At 34.9% G+C, this 21,797-nt stretch overlaps 1 protein-coding gene across 1 annotated transcript in view; it reads left to right on the top strand.

Annotated features, from left to right (window-relative positions):
• The first annotated feature begins 18,159 nt into the window (after positions 1–18,159).
• LOC110039060 (protein NETWORKED 1A-like) overlaps positions 18,160–21,797 on the top strand; it is a 10,694-nt gene continuing 7,056 nt past the window's right edge. The window contains exons 1-2 of the mRNA XM_020744006.1: positions 18,160–18,302; positions 18,860–18,952. Of these exons, the coding sequence (XP_020599665.1) occupies positions 18,907–18,952 (46 nt within the window). The 5' untranslated portion in view covers positions 18,160–18,302; positions 18,860–18,906. The remainder of the gene's footprint in view (positions 18,303–18,859; positions 18,953–21,797) is intronic.

The following is a 21,797-nucleotide window of genomic DNA, read 5'->3' as shown; positions in this document are numbered from 1 at the left end:
CCAAATCGACCCAATCTGACCAAAAATACCCAAAATTATCAAATTGCCCCTAGTACAAATTCAAAAAATGACTCAAATCATCAATTTTCTCCAAAAATCATGTTAAACTATTTTAAACCATCCAAATTAATCAGAACATCCCAAATTTTCCAAAATTCCCAAAGTATCCCCAAACTCTTTCAAAATTACCAAACTCCCCCTCATAGCCCAAAAATTCCCAAAAATCCCCCAAATCATTCCAAACTTCCCCAAAACCAATCATAACCACTCAATGGGCTCAATTTGACTAAATTGATAAATTTTGACCAAAATCTCAATTTTGCCTCTAAAGGACCAAAACCCCCAATTTGTACCCAATTGATCAAATTGACCCCAATTTTCACTCAATTCACTCCTAACCTATTCAAAGTTTAAATTAAAATTTAATAAACATCAAGCCCATTTTATTCATCCCATGATCAAAATAAATTTTCATGCATTTTAAAAGCCTATCTTCCCATTTCATTAATGTGAAAAAGTCCATATCCATGCCCACATGACAGATTTTCTCTCCTCCTTTTAATGAAGCCATGCATCATGGCATTATATCATGCATGTATTTGAATTTTTGCCTAAAATCGTTATCATGGAATTTTTCTCCAAAATTTACAAAAAATAAAATTCCATTTTCATGAAATTTATACATGGTATCATGCATGACATGCCAGGACTCATGAAGCCATCTATGGGCCTCATAAGGGTAAGCTTTGCCAAAAATGGCAAAAGGAGGACACATCCCCTTTCCTCCTCACACAAGTTTTCCCCACCTCATGAAAATTCAAATCCTTTTAGCCCAAGCCCAAACCAGCCATCCAAGTCCACCAAAACCTCCCTTGTGGTCATGATACTCACCCTAACCACCATGGAACTAAACCCAACCCTTGGACCAAGGGATTAGACCCAAACAAGCCCAACTTACCCAAACCTCACTTCCCCCTTAGACTGAAACCTTGGAGCTACCTTGGAACCATATTGACTTGACTCCATAGTCCTCTTGACTCCTTTGATCTCAGAGGTGACTTGACCCTGATCGGCCGACCACCTTAGCCGTCGAAAAACTCCAAAACCGATATGCCCCCATTGCTAAAACCCAAATTTAAACTCACTTGAGCTAGCTCACTCCAATCAACTGATAACTGGAGCTCTTCTTCCCTCCACCTAAGCGGCTCCCTTACCACCATGGCTCGCCCTAATGTTAGTCATGTCCTCCTCTTTAAATAGGAGACCCCCATGGCCAAGAGGGGAAGTATACTCAAATCTTAACTAAACTTTGCCAAAATTTCTCCATACCCTCTAGCAGTCCAGAGAAGCCAACGACCACCATTTCCTAGCCCTCATCACCGCTGTAAAACCCTAATTTCATCACTGAAATTCAGGGGTTTTCACGGCCATACCATCAAGTGCCACCAAACTCTAAATTAAATGTTGCATAAGCTTTACCAGAGCCACAAAACACTTGCCTAATCAAAGTCCCATCATTTTGAGCCCTCTAACCTAGCTCAAGACCAAGCCCGAATCAACCTTCAATCTAGTCCATACTCAGACCCAACCTCAGCTCAAATTTGCACTTAGAGAAGGTTTGTTAGCTCACAATGAAGATCAAGAACAAATCGAATTGAGGCTACACCTCTTGGACTAAGGTATGGATCAAAACCCCCAAAATCGTGCTCGGTTTAGGCTTTTATGAAGAAAAAATTAAATCCATGCTTAATCAAACATATAGATGTGTTCTTCTAGGTTAGTTAAAGGTGTAGGAACAAACCCTGCTTGATTTAGTTGAGAATCGAGAGAGACATTAGTGTTAGAAAATGTGTGATTTACGATTTAGGTCAATTGGGGACGATGACCAAGAGTCGTCTGATCGCGTGTGTATTGGACGGACGAACCTGATCGCGTTGGATGAATGGATGGAGCGGTAAAGGCGAGACGCATGGTGGCTGACTCAAAAGACAATGTTCAGTAGCGTGGCGACGCATGGAAAGTTCGGAACTGCCAAGGATTGCATGGCGCCAATGTGGATAAGTAGGAAATTAGTCTATTTTTTATTTAAATTAATTTAGAAACTTAGAAAAATTCATAATTTGGTTTTGAAAAATCAAAAAAATAAAATAAAAATACCTCTTTGCTCAGTGAATAAAGGAGAATCATGTGGCCTAAAAATAAAAATTATTTGAATTATATTTATTTCTAAATTAATTAAATACCCAAAACTTCATTAGTTCATAACTAATTAAATATTAATCACCATAGACTAAAATTTTGAGGGTTTGTTCTCTCTGTGTTTAGAAGTATTCTTTGATTTTTTGAAAGTCAGAGGAAACTTCTAGCATGGTAAACCCTAATTTCCAAAGTCAAGTCGTGTATTTGCTTAGAATGATTATATAAATTAAAATAACGGTCATAAAATTATAACATTTTGTTTACTAGGTTCACTGTGGTCAGAGAAATATAAGAAAAATGAATTCTAAGTTTAAATATTTTTGTAATCTAATTTCTTAATCTAAGTCATTAAAACCTATAATAATTAAAATAAATAAAATATACTTTAAAAAACCATAAAAATTGATCTTTGCTTAATATATTGAACAAACTAACCCTCTGTAAAATTTTGAAACCACTTTGAATTAATTTAACCGCTAAAGTTTATTTTTCAAGAAAAAAATAGGGTTTTGGCATTAAAATAATTATAATATTTAAAATACAACTCAAAAAATTTTGAAATGTTATTTTGGAAGTTCCTTGTGACCAGGGGTACCCAAGAAAAATAAAGTTGACATTAAAATAAATAATTCATTTTTGGACTATTTTTAAATTTAAAAATAATTCAAAAAATTCAAAAAATCACAAAATCACAATATTACACCAAAATGTTCTTAATCTCTCCTTGACCACTTGGGATCAATTAGAATATTTTTTTCTAATTTTTCTAAATAAAGATATGTATTTTTAAATACCTAAAAATGTATTTTCCTAATTCTTCACTAAAATAATTAAAAAAATAAAATAAAAATGAGAAAAATATGAAATGAATTTCTCTAATTTCCTTGAAGTGAGAGAGATCAATAAAAAATATAAAAAAAAAATTTCAAAATAAAATGTATTTTCTATTTAGTGGGTCTTCAAAATAAACAAATAATTATAAAATTTAAAATAAAACTCAAAAATTCATAAAATTTTGTGTGAGTGTCCCTCTGCGCTAGGTGAACTTCTAATATATTTTTTTCTAAGATAGAAACTTTATTTTGATTGATTAAATGAATTAATTTTGGAAATTCCTATTTTTAGATTTAGATAATTATATCAATTAAAATAAATATTGGAAAAATATGATTCCTTCCATGAGAGATAGGTTAAAAAATTCTAAAGCCCATGTGAATGGATTTGAAATTTTTTTGAAGATAAGAGTTGATACACCAAAATGATATACTACTTAGTTTTTGTAATATTGCACTTTAAAGAAGAGTATTTTAATGTTTTTGTTGCAGGTATATCTTTTTTAGGTATTTGGAGCAAAAATGACAAAAAGGACAAAATTTGGAGCCAGAACAGCAAAATTTGGAATTCTAGCGCATGATGCGCCGTTTGACAGAGGCTTGGCTCGTGATGAGCCAGAACTGGTGCATGATGTGCCAGAGACAAATTTTTGCCGATTAAGGCGGTTCGAGACAAATTTTGCGTGAATTTTTAAAGGTACACTTGTTCTACACACCTATTGAAGTAATTCAATGCATTTAAACACTTTGGAAGGTTCTTTTATGAAGGGATATGTCTCTTGGATCAAATGACACATCTTTTAAATTCAAAAGAGTTGAATTTTGGAGGGAATTTTGAATTCTTTTTAAAAAGAGGTGGCCCAAAATAAAAGAGGAAAATTTTAAGGAGTTTAGGGGGGACGAAAACGGCAAGAAAGTGGGTGTGGCATGAAAGGCAAGGAGAGAAGAAGAGGAGATTTTCTTCTAGGGTTGTAAGAGGAGAGGGAATGTGAGAGATTTATTCTTCATTACACTTCCGAAAGAGAATTGAGTGTGCTTGTAAAGAGAGAAAGGCTTGGAGAGAACTTCTAGGGATTTGCTTGGGAAGGATTGGTGAGATAAGTTGTGTCTGTAAGTTGTGTCTGTTATTTCTTTTGTTTTGTAAACTTGTTTTTATATATGAAATCCGCATTTTGTCGTATCCTTCTCATAAATTCTAAGTAGTCTTCTTTATCTTTCTCCCTACTTTGAGATGTGGTTTTGTGAAGAATTGATTTTATTTTCTATAGTTTTAAATGTTAATAATTTGTGATGATTTGAACTTCGATCTTCATTTACTATTCGATATGGCCAATTGAAATGTTAAAACATGTTGAGAAACATATGTTCTGAAAAAGGCTATGATTTCTACAATAGGGGGAGAATCATATTTAGTATGTCATCCATGGAATTGAGTGCAAATAAATAGGGAAATATACTTTGTTAGATGCAGAATTGGAGATTTTAAGGTGACAAATTAAAATCCTCAATTTGGTCCAATTGATTGGAAACTAATGCAAGAATGTTAACCCTCAGGGGAGGGAGTAGTGGGAGCTCTGGAGTGGCAGCTGGTATCCTCCCAGCCTAACCACAGAATTAGAAACCAAACTCTGGATTAGTCAATGTTCTTTATAGCACTTGGAAGAGGGTAAAGAATAGGATTGCTCCAATTTGGCACAAAACAGTTTATATATATATTTCTAAATGATTTTAATTTCTTCACAATCCATATACTCATTGTAAAGGGAATGATGCTTTCTTAAATTTGAATATTCCATCAACAAAAACTTTGTTTAATTTTCGTAATTTTACTTTTGAAAGTTTAGTTTTGAGTTAGTTAATTATGTCTTTCAACTGCATTTTATATTAAATTCACTTTAGTAGTTAATATTCAAACTTTGCACTTTACTTTTATTTTTGTATTTTTGAATTATAAAATAATTTTAAGAATTTACTTATTGGTTTTCCAACTTCCCTATGGGATCGATATCTAGAACTTCATTAGAGCCCTTTATTACTTGAGTGATACATATATTTGTGTTGATTTTAAAGGGGATTTGACATTTTAAAAAGAGTTTTAAAGATAAACTATTTTCATAAAAGGTATTTTTTCTTAGATTATATTGCATATTTATTGTTATATCTGTCGTGTGTATTTTGTAATATTGAAAGATGTTTGCAAAATTTACACACTAAATCTACCTGCATCAGGAGCCTTGGGTAAAATTGCAATTTTCACCCTTTTACCCTAATTAAAATTAAGGAGGGATTAAAAGCTTAAAAGTCAATATTTTGATCTTAATTAACATCTTAAAGTGATTGAAAGATGAGGGTAAGGGGTAAACAACAGTTAACCCTTCTTTTAAAGAAGAAGGGTATAATTTTAACTATCCCAATTGTTGAACATTGGAAGATAAAACTGATTTAGATGATTTAAATGTTTGGCATATAGGTTAGGAAGTTAATAGCATGCAAATTTAGAATTCTCAAACAAATCGATAATTCATAGGTTGATCTTGTAATTAAGTATCATTAGTTTGACCATTTTCTTTAAAATTACACATCTAACCCCGGTGTCCTTTGAGCTTTGTAGTGAGCTGAGTTCAATTTAAGGATACTTGAGGATGTTGGAAATGAAACCATAATTAATCTTCCTCAAACCCTATGAGCTCAAACTTGCTTCCCCTTTTTTCTCAGAATTAATTGAGATAGTGAACTGAGTATAGTTAGAACCTAATGAACCTCAAGGTGATTTATTCAACAATACAATAAGTTTAAATGAACTCGAAATAGTCAAAAGGATTCATAAGAGTTATTTAAGGCTATGCCCCGAACACTTTTATGATCTTTTGGATATTTCAAAGAACAATCAAACTTATTATGATTTGTTCAAGAAAATCATCCTTAAAACCTTTAGGGACCCACCAAGTTATGAATTGAAGTTTCTTTTGAACTCAAACTATTAATGCTCCATTGCTACTTCGTAGTTGCTCTTACTTTCACTTCACAATATATATGTGTTTATGGATGCTAACATTTTAGCAGGAGCAACGAAAACATGACAGGTATGCATTTACAATTTATTTATTGTCATTTTATTATTGTAATTTATTGTTGCTTTAATGTATTATGCATGCTTAGTTGAGATATTTTTGTTCAAAAACCTGAAACAAAAAATTTCAAAAATTAAGATAATTTTTTTTTTCAAAATTAAACTAAAACAACATTTTCAAAACAAAACAAACAAACATAATACATCCTTTCAAAGTTACGGGTGTCCCTCGGATGAGGTAACCCATGATTGCTAGCGAGATCTCCCTAGTTTAAATGAGTTTAACAACTCATTTAGACTAAGTAAATTCAAAAGAAAAATAGTGGTACCGGAATGAGGGAACCGTGGGATCCTAATCGATGTCGCTCTAATTAACTTTAAACCCCCCTCCCCCCCCCATAACACTTGAACAACAAAACTTGATATGAAAACTGTAAAACCTTTTGAACCTTAGACCTTAGGACTGACACTTCAATGAGGAGCTCAGAGCTAATACCATGGGTAGCAAGATGAGGATGAATAGAATAACAACTTTGGGAGAGCAACCGGATCTACGACAACATACCTTCCTTAGAATTAAATAACAAGCCACAGGATTTTGAGGTAGCCCGTATAGTACAACATAAATCTTGAACTTATCTTTTGGCCTTTGCACAATCATGTTGTGCAATTTAAGCCCTAACTCGCTTTAGGCTCTGAGGTTGTTGCTTGTTGTGACATAAACCCTCCTATCTTCCAGGCTATTTGTATGAATGTGTCATGCAGATTTAAGTCCTAAAATCATAAAATTGGCAGGATGAAACATCAAATAATATTTTCTCAAAATTAAAGCCAAACAAATATGATAGTTTGGAAGTCATTTGAGGTTCTCCTCAAAGTTTGTGTCATCCCCTACTTCTTCATTCCTTTGGACTCCAAAATAAATTGTCCCTATTTTGAGCCATTCCCTTTTTTACTTTACTATGTCCATCCTTGAAAACTTAAACTTTAAAATTCTTGAGAGAAAAACCATTAGTCTAAATTGAGAGTATTCTTAGGCGACCTCGGTTACTTAAGATGTAATTAACTATAGGGGTTTGCCTCTATAGGGAAATTTGGAATCTAAATTAAAATAAACCCTATTTAATCTTCCATATTAAATATAGGAACTTGTCACCTTATATAAAAAGTGGTTTCATAGACTAAACGGATGTCATAAATTTTATAGTTTATTTAATCGAGTCTCATTATCAAACAACATGTTCATTCTTCAAGATAGACGCATCGCTTGTGGTGTTGCGCTCGATCATTTAAACTATTAAATATATGAGATCAATTTGGTCTCATAATTTTGTTATAAACTAAAACATTACCTTTCAAAATTAAAATACTATTTTTCTAAAATCAAATTCATATATATATTAAATTAAATTTAAATTACTTAAAAAAAATATAATAATAACGGCTGACATGACTTTGCATCTATCTCGCTTTGATAGACCACTCTTATCTTACCACACCTATTGGGGGTCCAACCCACACTAAACCCTAAAGATTCTAGAGCCCTTCTATTTAAGGATGTTTAAACAGATGACTCCAGAATCCAAAGGACTTGAATATACATGCCCAAGAAAGAAATGAGCGAGGCATGCTAATGGAAGAATGGTAGTCTGACCCATGAGGGATATGGACACACTACCAATGTATGAAGACAAAACCTCCTAATTACAATGGAGAGAGGAATTAGTCCCCAGCGGAGTCGCCAAAAATTTTTGGTCAACTTTTAATTTTAAAATAATTTTTATAAATTTTATTTAATTTAAGAGGTATATAATTTTTGTATTTTAAGAATAGTGGTGTTTTAATTTTTAGAAAATGAGACCTAATGGATCTCTTTCATCCATTAGTTTACATAATCGAGTCTAATACCGCGAATATTACACCTTCCTGAAAGATAAGTGTATACCTCGGTGATGGACCCGATTGTGCACAGTAAGAGATTTGTGAAATCCATTTGGTCTACAAACCTTTTATGTGTGATTGCCAAGTTCCCCTACCTAAAACAAAGATTAAATATTTTACATGGGTTCCAAGTTCCTTATAGAGACAAACTCCTATTATTAATTACATCTCAAATAATCAAGGTTATTTGAGAAAACTCTCAATAATAATCAGAGATACTAGTCTTCAAAAATTCAAGGTTTAGGTTTTCACAGTAGAACGCTGAATATCAAGTGCGAAAGGACCAGCTGGGAACAGTTCTTTCAGGAGTTCAAAGGAAGGAAAAGGTAAGGAACGTCACAGATCCTGAGAGGAAACGAGCTACATTGGGAAAGAAAGCTCAAGGACTCACATCCAACCCATGAGGTAATGAAGAGAATTTGATGGCTTACTCCATTTAACTTATACTGATATCAAAGTGTTGAGAATTTCACATTAGGAAGGAAAGAATAGGTACTCATATCCAATCTAAGAGGTGACGAGCTACATTAGGAAGGAAAGCTCAGGGACTCACATTTAACCCAAGAGGTAGCAAAGAGAATCAAATGCCTTAATCAATTTAAGGTGGTCTTATACAAATCTTGAAGTGCTGATAATTTCACATTAGGAAGGAAAGCACAGGAACTCACATCCAACCTAAGAGGTGACACGCTACATTGGGAAGGAAAGCTTATGGACTCGGATCCAACCCAAGAGGTAGTGAAGATAATCGGATGTCTTACTCCTTTTAAAGTGGTCTTATACCGATCTCAAAGTGCTTAAGAATGTCACATTAGAAAAGAAAGCATAGGGGACTCACATCCAACCCAAGAGGAAGCAAAGAGAATCAGATGCCTTGTTCCATTTAAGGTAGCCTTATGCCGATCTCAAAGGGAAGAGAATAGGATGCCTTGGTCCATTTAAGGTGGTCTTATACCTATCTCGACAGATGATAATCAGAATTTAGGTACTTATACCAAGAGCATTGTGAGTGTGAAGAATTGGAGGAAAGAGTGTGGAAGATTCATGCAAAGAATGTAGAGCGTGGAACATGTGAGAAAGGGAAGTTGTGGCAACTTGTCTAGCTGGTGGAATTTGTGTTGTGAAGGGTGCAGTGTTTCGAAAGAAATCACTTATCATTTTCATTATTTTTTTTATTATTAATGTGTTTTATCAAATTTGATTTTCTTTTATTTTTCTTTAACATTGAATTTTAGTTTTCATGTATTATCAAGAGTTCTATGTATCATTTTTTGCTAATTATAGTTTAGGGCCAACATATGGTCCTGCGGCTTTTTAGTAATCACACCAAAAAGGAAATTCAACAACATCTGCTGAAATCTAAAATGAACTTTTTTGATTTTTCCTTGAACATGTAGTACAGTTGATTATATACTGAAAGGTATCCAAAACATCAGAAGTACATCTGTGTAGATGTTGTAATCTCATATATAATATCTTCTCTGGTCTGACACAGTACAAAAAGTAGCAAGTATCTATTTGTCTTATGAAGCAGTCTTGTAATCAAGATAACCTTCTAAGCTACGCTCCGAAACTAAAGTCCCTTTGTGTCTACTGAGAGGTACAACTATCTCACAGCTCGTACAAGTGTAGTCCCTCCAAATCTGGGTTGAGCTGATAAGCATACAACCTTTACTGTCGTCCATTCTTTGAAATGTAACTGAGACTCTGCAGCGTGACACTCCAGGAATGCAATGTTTTGTCAAGTCTGCTCTAATTTATTTCAAAATTAATAATGATCCAACTGTTAGCAAAATCTCGATCAATCCTTGGAATTCCCCAAGGCCAATGATCAGTATTTCTTTCTCAAACAGAATATTGCTCTGGCTCATGAATGAAACTGTACAGAAAGGTTTGACAAAGTTATGGTGATCGATGTGGGGAGGAATGCAGTCTCCTTCTTCATAGATGTTGATAATGTGAACTTTTATATTTATGTGCATTGAATGTGTGAATTGTGGTATTTGTGTATCGTGAGTGCGTGTGGACATCACAATGGGTTTCCTAAGGCTTTTATAACCTATAGGAAACCTCTTCGGGCCTTCACACTGTGGTCTTAAGCCCTTAAAACTAAAAGTTGAGTGCTCGTGACCTCTCACATGAGGAATCGCAAAAGAGCTAGGAGGTGGTTCTAATTTCTAAAAGGGTGGGTCAAATAGAAAAATCCTAAGGCTAGATCCTAGGCTTTAAGAAGAGGAAGAGACCTTATCAAAAATGAGGTAAACAATATCTTTCATAAATTTGGCATAATCTGACATTTGTTCCAAAGCTTCTTCAAACGGAATGTTGATTGTAAGCTTCTTAAATATTTCAAAAAACTTGAAAAATTGTTGATCAAATTGTTGATCAAGCTTTTAGCTTTTAGTGTCTAAGTCTTTGAGGAAAAGGAGGTGGTGGGCTTTCTAAATCAATTTCAGTTGGAGAGACATGTTGCTCTTTTTTATTAGAAATAATTTCTTTTGGTTTTTTAGTTTCTTTAGTTTCTCTCAACTTCAATCTCCTTTTGAATTCCAATATTTAATTCCTTTCCACTCCTAAGTTGAGCAGCATTAATTTGTTCTTGTTCTTTACTTTTGTCTTTTGGATTTATCACAACATTACTAGGAAGCGTTCCCCGAGGTCTATTGTTAAGTGCGTTAGTAATATGTCCTAGTTGATTCTCAATATTTCTTATTGCAGCATCTTAACTTTGTAAATGATTCTCCATTTGTAAAATTACTTCTTTTATAGAAAAATTCTTTTCCATAAATTGTTGGTTATTTAAGCTAGGATGATAATAAGGTCAATAGTTAGAACTACTCTGGTTATTCTAATTTTCTATTGGGTTCGCTTGAGTGTTCCCCCATTGATGATTTCCACCACCAAAATTATTATCATTATAGTTAAAGTTGGGGTGGTTTTTCCAACTTAGATTATAAAAGTTAGAATATGGGTTATTGGGTTTATTAGTAACCGCATGTAAAGTTTCTAATTATTGAGAATCATTTAACTGTCCTAATAAATTTCCCTCACGCACTTGAGGTGTTTGAGAAAAGTTTATTATAAAATTATCTAATTTCTTAGATATTGCAACAACTTGAGATGTCAATATAGATATAACATCATTATCATGAATATTAACTACTCTCTTGGGATTTACTCTTTCTGAGGGCCACTAAAAATTATTAGTAGTCAGCTCCTCAATTAAAGCATAAGTTTTATCAAAAGATTTTGACATTAAAGACCTTCCATCAACAACATCAATTATAGATCTAAGGGATCCTATTAACCAATTATAAAATGTTTGAATGATTAACCAATCAGGTAGAGCATGATGTGGACACTTTCTAAGGAGTTCATTAAATCGTTCCCAAAATTCATAAATTGACTCTCTTTCATACTGAGTAAAAGAAAAAATATCATTTCTTAGCTTAGCAGTTTTTGAAGGAAAGAAAAAATATCATTTCTTAGCTTAGCAGTTTTTTAAGGAGGAAAATATAGTTTTTGAAGGTTAGTCATGAATTTTTGTGTCAAATCCTCCCAAGTTCTAATAGATCCAAGTACTAACGAATTTAATAATATCTTAGCTTTATCCCTTTTAAAAAAGGAAAATGCCTAACTCTAATAGCATCATTTGATACGCCATTATATTTGAATGTAGTACATAGTTCTAGAAAACTTGCAAGATGTAAATTTGGATTCACAGATGATGTTCCCCCAAACTGATTATTTTGCACCATTTGTATTATTGCAGATTTAAGTTCAAATGAGTTAGCCGCTACAACAAGAGTTTAAATACTTAAGTAAATTTCTTCTATTGTAGGATTTGCATAATCCCTTAAAGGTCTTTGAAAATTTGATGTTCATTTTCAGTAGTTAAAATCTCAGCGTTATGTTGTGATGTGTTTGTCATTTCTTGAGAATTGTGATGTTATTTTTTATTTTGAATTCTTTTTATAGTTCATTCTAATTCAGAATCGCAGGGTACTAGACCTTTAGATCCCAAACTTTGCATGCAAAAGGCAAAATGCAAAATTCAGAAAAAAAATACTTAAAATATCTAAGTAAAAATTTTTATATTTTTTTGTTTTTGCAAAATTTATTTTTGTGTTATTGTAATTTTCAAAAATTGACATAATTCTAAAACTAATTTTTTAGTTATTCTACAATTCAAATAAATTTGGTAAGGGAAAAAGCTCTGAAATAAAATTTTCTTTTAAGTTCCCTAGTGACGGAGCCAAAAACATGACTCCCGCAATTACGTAGATATTTATGTTCTCGAATATGACCAAAATCTTGACCCAATTGATATTTAGCGGCTAGTGAGAACAAATGTAATATTATAAAATTTAGATTGATAGTTTTATCACTATGAGTACTACGCAAGTATACGTATTTTTTCAAGTAATATAGTGTTTTCTTTAAAAACCCCAATATCAATCCAACAGGGAAATTAAACGAAAGAAATAAATTTAGGAATCTTAACTATGAAAAACCTTCACTTAAAACTACAGAAAATATTTAAAGTATTTTATGCAATGAAATAAAGTTTACTAATTCATACAAATGCAAGTTAAAAGTAAATGCAGAGTTTTAGAAAATTAAAAATATATATAAAGAGACTTTCTCCTTGCAAATAATTCATAATCAATGTATGATTTCAAATGTTTAGAAGTTTAACTGTGGTATTGTAACAAATAGGAGCATACCTATTTGTTACCTCTTCCGAGCATAAAGAACATTGGCTAATCTAAAGTAGGTGTTGGTATGTATAGTAGTGCTGAGTAGGTTCTAGTCTCTCACTCCTAGGATACCCACTGTGTCCTCTCTATATGACATACCAGTCCAATCTCTAGATCAAATAGATAAGAGAATCTAGCCTGTCACCTTAGAAACATCAATTTTACGCTCATCAAATCTTATTTCCCTATCTATTTGAATTCCCCTTTGGACGATTGTCATGGCTCAGTCCAAAGTGAAATGTGACACTCACGAGTTACAAAAATCTTAGCCCTCTCGATTCTTTAAGTTTCTCAACCAGTTTTAACAATACAAGTGGCCAAATTGTACAGTAAATGAAAGACCGATGAAAATATCATTGCAAATTTTTGAAATAGAAGAAGTTTTAATTAAGTCAAAACCACCACTTGATTACTTCATATTGAAACGAGAAAGAAGAAAACTACTCAGAACACATGGTATAACAAAACAAAACATATTTATAAAACTCAAATCTAAAGTACAATACTTAACTGAAATGTTACCCCAAGCACTCCTTTGAATTTTCCTGACCTCTCTGACTCCAATAAACTCTCACAAAACTCACAAAACTCCGGAAATAAAAAAGACTCACAAAACCTTACTAAAAGTGGCCGACCACTCTATATGGGTGCCTCCCCTTCTCAAAACGATTTTAGAACTCTCCCTAGACGCGTAGAATTAATCTATATATATATAGCTTCGAAAATCACAAAGGGTTGCTTCAAACATCTCTACAAAATTCGGTCTCATTCAATGGATCTTCTAGAAACCGACTCTGGCGCCTAAGCGCCAGAACTATCGCGCCTAGGCATCAAAAATATCGCTCCTATACATTGGCCGCGATGTTCATTTGGGGCCTAGGCCCCAATTCGGTTGATTTTGACAATTTTTCTTGGTTTTGTCCATTTTGCTCTTTGTTGATGTATTTTTGCTCATTTTCGCTCTTAAACCATTTTTCTTGCACCTGTAACATAAAACAGACAAAATACATTTCATTAAAGCATAATATCCTCAAAAATGGGTATAAAATGTGCGTAAAAAATAGATAATTTTAAAGTGGATCACTCACTTCACTCTGTAATGCATGAATGTCGTGGTTTATGTAACTGAGCGTATAGGAGCCCACAATATGGCGTAGAGGTGCTGCAAACCTCATAGCGGGCACGTCCATTTAGGCATGGGGGCGCCGCCGTCCAGGCGAAGGTGCGTCACGCTAAAAACCTCACCTGCTCCTTCCTCGCGGCTGTGGGTGCTTCCAAGACTCCATAGCTCCAACAATTAAATATGTAAACATATAAGAATTGAGTGGTATGTATGTAAATCTTTCAAAAAAAAAATTGTTATTTGCCTTTTTTTTTTAGATAGAAGTCATTAATATCGTCAATTACTAGTAGCAAAACCCTGAATACAATCCCAAACTTCAGCTTCCAAGCTTAGCTGCTCGCTGCTCCTAATGTGGTTCCAATCATAACAGCATATTGTACCACCAATACCATAAAAGATATGAAATATTGTAATCGGAGCTATAACAAAAGAAATGGTCGCAGTTTGCGCTTATTAATGCTCCATATGTGTGCTTCTTCAGCTGCTAATTCAGTTGATGCTCCTTATTAAGTTGCAATTAGTTGAGAAATTTTAGTCTTCAGTAAGCTGCAGAAAGTAGATCTATTACAATTGATATAATATTCTGCTGCAGCTATAAACTCAGAAATTATTCAAAGATGGCAATTTATCTGTTGAAAAAGAACTCACCTCTTCAATTTGTTCTGTAACATCCTTCATAAAAGGTCTGTTTGGGGCAGCTGCAGCTTATTGAATAATCTGCTGATAAGCTGATTAAAAATAAACTGTTGATAAACTAGCTGCGGTGACTATTATAAATTTTTATTTTTTTTGAAAAGTCAGACCGCTTTCAGAAAGCTGCCAGGTGCGGTGTGAAAACGCTGTTTTCAGCATTTTCAAAACGCATAAGCTGCAAAAAAGCAATTTATCCAAACAGGTCAAGTGCGTTTTCAAAACGCCACCGCACCAAATAAGTTGCCCCAAACTGTTAGAAAATTCGCAGTCTTCCACTTCTGTGTTGTCTGCGAGGAAGACGAAAGAGGAACCACTCATCATGAAGCGGGAAGGCGTAAGTTCTCTTATGTTGAACGCAAGATTTATGCACATATCACATAATTCTTGTGTATTTGCTTATTTAACACCTATACTTTCATATATAATTTCATTTTTAACCTATTAAAGATTTGAGTTTCTTAAAATGTAAATACGTAATTTTAGGCATTAGATTCATAAATACATAAGATTATGAGGTATGTATGTAAATGCTCATAAAGAAAATTTAGAATACTGATTTCTTATGAATAGCAAACAAGAAGTAGAATGTAAGTTAATGAGAGAGAGAGAGAGAGAGAGAGAGAGACTACACGAACAATAATGTGTCATGTTTTATTCTTAAAATAATTCCCCTATTTATAGAGAAAGGGGTCAGGGTGCGGTTCGAGCTCATCTCATTAACGAGTTCACGAGCCGAGCTTATTAAGTCACGAGCTTGAGCTCATTTATTAAATAAGCTTGAGCTCGAGCTCGTCCCAGCTCGGCTCGTTAGCTGGCGAGCCAGCTTGATTAGGCTATCACAAGTCATTTCGATGTATTTTCTAGTGAACATTTGCTTCCTCCTCCAGCTCCACCAACCACAAATACCTTATCCCATGAGCTCCCATAAAAAAATTAAATTGTTAGTTCGAGCTCGCAAGCTGGTTGATGTCAGTAAGAGTCAAGCTCATTCTTGAGCTCAAGCTCAAAATTTGCTAGACAAATCGAGCTCCGGCTAGGCATGGCTAAAGCTCAATCAACCCTTTTGTACCCCTAGAAGAGGGTACAATAAAGTACTATATTTTTACCCTTATTTTAAAGAGATCCGTGCTAGCTATTTCTGGTTTTTTACATGTGTAAGCTTGTGATCTGGTTACCTTCTAGCTTGGATGACTAAGCATAGTTGGCTTTGGTTGGTAGGGTTAGCATGGTTGGTTGAATTTGGTCAGTATTCAAGGCTAGGTCGATCTTCCCTCTAAGTCGATTATCTTGGTAGGGTTGGTTGTCTAGGTTGGGTTGGTCGTCCAGGCCGAGGCAGTCATCCAGGCTAGGTCAGTCGTCCAAGCGGGGTTAGTCATCCAGGTTGGGTCAGTTGTCCATCTTATAGATTCAGTCAAACAAATTATTATTATAGTTATTTTAGCTCCTCGATTCATTTATCTCTTTGAAAGACGATTGCAAAAAGAATAAGAGAATTATAAAAATGGAACTAACATTACTCGTTTTTTCAAATACAAGTCAAAAAATTGTTCAAGTGAAAACGAAAGGTGATTTTGAAAGCTGTTTTAAACCAGATTGAATAAATGGGGATGAAAAGATGATGGTTTTAGATGTTATCATCTAACCCAAGACTTACACCACCCATATCTCAATCGCTTGATTAGTTTGTCACATTGGACGGATTGCACCTTAAGCCAAACGTATTAAACAAATCTTATTTTAGTTTTTATGGAGGCAACCGTTCAGACTCGCTGCTAGAATGATTTATACGCTATCCATCGTGCATCATGTCGCTAATGGCCATGGAATCATACCGTTAGAGCTTAACCCATTCCAAGTATAAGACATGGATTTTAATGATGCATGAACAATGCACTTTCGACAATCGAGGAGAGCCAAAAAGTGTCGACTACTTAACTTTTACTTATTTGGAGGGCAAGTTCTACAAGTGTTTGTGGCAAAATCTTTGTATGCATATTAACGAAAACTTAATAAGAAATTAATGAGGGTTATCAGAGATTTTTCATATAGTGTCAACGATAGGCTTTTTTTAGGGAGCTGTGTTTTTAATGACATGCAGGATGATATGTGGAGTTGGTCAAGCAAATGTAGCTGAGTAGATGTGGTTGAATGTGGGAGGGTTGAGTGTCGACATAGTCAACTCACTCGGTTGAATTGGGTTGGTCATTCAAGCTGGGTCGGTTGTCCCTTTTAGTTGGTCATCTAAGCTAGGCCATTATGCTTGGTCGGTCATCCATACATCTTGATTGTACTTACTAGATTGTCCAGGATGGGTTAGTTGTCCGAGTTGGGACGACCGTTCAGGTCGGGTTGATCATCCATATTAAGTCGGTTGTCTAGATCAGTTTAACCAAGCTAGGTTGATTAGAAACTAACCTAGGTGTACTGAAGTTGAACCGGTCAAACTTAATCCTCATTTCTTCTCCTTATGCTGCTCTTCTTCTTGTTTATGGCATGGTTCACGCTCACCACATTTTTAGGATGTTAAATTCTGATTTATCCATGAGTTGGCCCTAAGGATAACGAGAGAGTGAGTGAGTGAGTGACATAATGAATAGTAATGTGCTATGTCTTATTGATAAAATAAATTTTCTATTTATAGAGAAGAGGAGTACAATAATGATATTAGAATTTCATCCTTATTTAAAAGGGGTATGTACTAGGTTATTATGGTTTTACATCTATAAGTTTGTTGTTTGGTTACCTCTGGCTTGACTGGCTAAGCTTAGTTAACTTTAGGTCGGTAGACTTGACTCGATTGGTTGAACCGCATTAGTCATCATGGTCGGGTTGGTCATCTCTCTGGGTCAGTTTTTCGGGCTAGGTCGATCATCAAGGCACGGTGGGTCTTCCCTCTGGGTCAGTTGCCGAGGTAGGCTTGGTCGTCCAAGTTGGGTTGGCTATCCAGGCAGGGTCGGTCTGTCTTCTAAGAAATTCAATCTGACACATTTTTTTTATACGAAAACGAACAAAATTCATCAACCTAATATTTTTATTAACAATATTATATAAATAAGAATGAGTATATATAAGATTATAAAAAATATATGATATATTAAGGAGAAAAAATAATTTTTTGAATTTCATTTACGTAAGCCAATAACTCATAAGTATTCAGAGAATACTACTTTTACTTTATTCTTCATGAACATACAAAAATCCTAGTAATTTGAAGTGTTGCACACTAGTTATAACCAAGGAGCCTCACTCTAATTGTTGAGTTATAAGGCTTATTTTCATCTAAAAAATTAGAGGTCCATTGGGAGAAAGCAAATGAAAAATAACACGTTAAATTAATTTAATTTACATATAGTAATTATTAATTAGAGAAAAAAATATTAAATTGCTAACAATATTTATATGTAATTAAAAATATATATAATTTAAAATGAACAATTCTATTTAAAAAAATTTATTACTCTTTTTGTGAGAAGTTAAATAGTCAAGTCCGATTAACAAGCATGACAGCTGACAGCTAATTTTTTTGTGAGTATTCTCTTCCATCTACTTCTCTGTCTCTGTTTCAAACTCCCCTTATCCCCCTTTTTATAATCCATCTCCTCAGTCTTTATTCTTACTCTTAATGTTCTTCCAGCGCTTTCCTCCGGGGACTCCGGGTTGAGCTCCGGCGACTCTTTTGCTCGGTAAGTCTTTATCCTTCGTCTCAATCCAACACTAATTTTTCCTATATTTCTGAGCCACGGGTTACTCTGCATTCCTCCTTCAAGAATTTTGCTCGATTCTTGATCCCATCATGGAGAAAACAATTTGTCGAACACAATGTAAACATAGGGCAAGCACTTTTCCTTTTTCTTTGTTTCCCGCCGAACACAGCAGCTCATCTTCGCCGGTGGATCTCGCCGGATTTCCATTTTGACTCCTCCAAACTACATTAATGGCAAGTTAGATCAAATACTTCCTCGCGGAGTAAGATTTGCGAGGGGATTTCCGCAATAATTTTGCAATTAATTTGTTCATCGAATCGCTCAAATCTCATTTGTTTACCATGGTAACTGTTTTCGATGTAAGCTTTGGGATTCGCGCTACCTTTCCTTCTAAGCTCCACCGAGCTGCGATATTCTTTACACAGTACGGGCTTAGCGCCCGGCTCGCCATAACTTGCGTCAGCGTCAATAAATGATTCGTCCTTTTTGGCTGATGTGTTTTTGTCTTTGCTTTATGGTTTTCTTCAACCGCGCAGAACCACAGGACGATAAAGCCATCTGCTACAGCTTCTCTGCGGATGCAATGTCGTGTCGTGTTCGGCCCGCCTGGCTCCAATCCGCTCTCACAGGTCTCTGCTCCTTTTCTGTCTTCCCAGTTTTTTATTACTTTTTTCAACTTTAGCAGGGCGTCTCCGGAAAGAATTTGCAATTGGGAAAACAGAATTTTATTCGCAATTAGGGTTTGCGCTATATTTAGTATTTTGTATGCTAAAATGGATTGGCCCTCGAAAGAAGTTTTTTCTTGTTATTTCCGGTTTCTTCTTCGAACGCATAACCATCTGCTTGTGACTGAGACTAGTTTGCTTTTCATTGAGTACCACTGCTGAATCGACTGGTCACGGGCCGCTGTTTTGCTGTTATTTATTTATTTATTTAATTTTGTCTTGCGAATGAACATATATTTAGAAGATTTTGGAGAAATTTTAAGAGCAACGGTATAGAAAAGGCAGTACACCACTTGCATTTAATTGGAACTATCTGAAATTCTAAATTCATCGTTTTTAATGAAACTGCCCCTTATCAACTTTTTATTTTTGTGGGTTTGACAATTTTTTTATTCGGCTGTAAAATGTTCAGATTTTGGATTGTGTAAATTTTATGATCTGACACGCAAATTTAAAAAAGAAAGAGAGAGAAACGATGGGATTCGAAATTTGAAATTTGAATGGTGTGCGGACTTTAGTGGAATGGTTATATTTTAAGTGCACCGCTTCACTGCTTTTGTACTGTACTGATAAAAAACAGGGGAAGAACAGTTTCCTGTATTTTACCTAGGAGAGATTATCAATCGATGGCGGTAAGAAATTTCTACTTTTTACTTTTTTTTAAATATTATTTTATTTTTAAAATACATAAGAATTGCGTGGCATGTATGTAATTTTCTTAAAAATAAATGCTTTAAAAAAAAATAAAGGAGGATGAAATAAAAATGATCTCAAAGGTTCGGAAGAACCAAATCTTTGTGGAGCGAATGTTCTTCCAAAGATTGCTAGATACTGGATCTTCTCTTGATGATCCGACTCCAGTTTATGCAGTATGTTGTGTTAATCTAGTTGTCTTTAGAAATTGTTTATGTATTTTTGCACATTTTTCATATGGATTAGGAGGTTTTGAAAACCGTTTTGTGGTTAGGTGGTTAGGAAAACCGTTAAGTGGTTAGTTAGTTTTATTTTCAGAAAAATGTGTTGTATTTGCTTATAAATTAAACTAGAAAATGTACAGGGTGTGAAGTACTAAAAAATTCTTTCATTTTTGTTGGCGTTTAAAGTTTGGCTTTGATAACCAACATTTGGTATCAGAGCGAAAATCGGTTTGCATACCCTAATCTCATAAACTTAAATTTCATCTTATGAACTCCTGTTCAGCACGTGCTATAGTCCCCATGATTTCTTCTTCGGTAAACTCTTGTTGTTGCCTTCTTCAATAAGCTCCTCTTCATTATCATATGCTGTTAGACCCAGCTATGCCTTCACTTGCAAACAATGCCATGTGCGGCCCCGTCAAGTTGATGCCTTCTAAGAGAACTTCAATTCAATTACTGAATGTTCCAATCCCATTGATGCCTTCTCCAACAAGCTTAATTTTGGCTCGTGTTCATGAGTAGAGCTTGATCCCACTATTCGTTCGGCGAGCCACGCTCCAGCTAACCATATGAGCTCGACTTGATTTACAAAGTTACACATGGAGGATTCAGAGACAATAAACGAATTTTCCATGAAGCTTACCACGCTGGTGGGTGAGATCCGCTCACTGGGCACGAAGTTCGACGACAGCGAAGTTGTTGAAAAAACTGTTTAGTGCAGTTCCAAATAGATTTCTCCAAATTATTGGAACAATTGAGCAATTTGGTGATACTGAGAAGATATCGGTATCGGAGGCGATAAGTCGTCTCAGAACCTTCGAGGAAGGGCTTAAAGGGCGACTGCACTCAAAGGGTAGTGGAGAACAGTTACTCTTTACCCAGGCCGAGTGGGAGGCAAGAATCTCAAAGGCAAAGAAAGATGAATGTTCTAACAACAACAAAAAAGGAGGACGTTACGGGAGAGGACGTGGATATGGTGGAGGTCGAGGTGAAGACCGAAAGCCACGAAAGCCACGTAAATCCAAGGTTAAGTGTTTCAATTGTAATGAATATGGTCATTTTGCAAAAGAGTGTTATGGAGTGTTTCAATTGTAATGAATATGGTCATTTTGCAAAAGAGTGTCCCAAACCAAACCGAAGAGAAAAAGCAAACCTTGTGAAGATGAACCAGCACGATGAACCAGCACTGTTGATGATAGAAACTTGTGTTCTCAGCCACGCAATACAGAACGAGCAGGTGTTATTGCATGAAGAGAAGGTGGTGTCAAAGTTTAAAAACACACGAGAGAAGACTTGGTATTTAGATACTGGTGCAAGTAATCACATGACCGGTTGTACCGAAAAATTTGCTGAAATTGACACGACAATTAAAGGGTCGGTCAAATTTGGGGATGGCTCGATTGTAGAAATCCAAGGAAGAGGTTTGGTTTTGTTTAAAGGCTTCGCAGATACTTACTAATGTCTACTACATCCCGATGTTGAAGAGCAACATAATAAGTCTTGGCCAGTTAGATGAGAACGGATGCAAAGTTGAGGTTGAAGGAGGTGTTATGATTATTTTAGACAGATCACAAAAGTTACTAGCAAAAGTGAACAGGTCACGCAACCGATTATATATGTTTAACATAGCACCAGCTCTCTCTGAATGCCTTCTGGCTAGGAGCAAAGAAGAAGCATGGCGATGACATGCAAGATATGGGCATGTTAATTTTCATGCTTTGAAGTTTCTAAGTCAGAAAAAGATGGTGCACGGCTTGCCCAAAATCGAGCATGAGGACCGCATCTGTGATGGTTGTTTGATTGGAAAGCAACACCGAAATCTTTTTCTAGCA

The sequence above is a fragment of the Phalaenopsis equestris genome, unplaced genomic scaffold, assembly GCF_001263595.1.
Source record: "Phalaenopsis equestris unplaced genomic scaffold, ASM126359v1 Scaffold234967, whole genome shotgun sequence".
In the NCBI taxonomy this organism is placed as follows: Eukaryota; Viridiplantae; Streptophyta; class Magnoliopsida; order Asparagales; family Orchidaceae; genus Phalaenopsis; species Phalaenopsis equestris.
The sequence above is the reverse complement of the archived record's forward strand: the minus strand, read 5'-3'. Positions and strand labels throughout refer to the sequence as shown.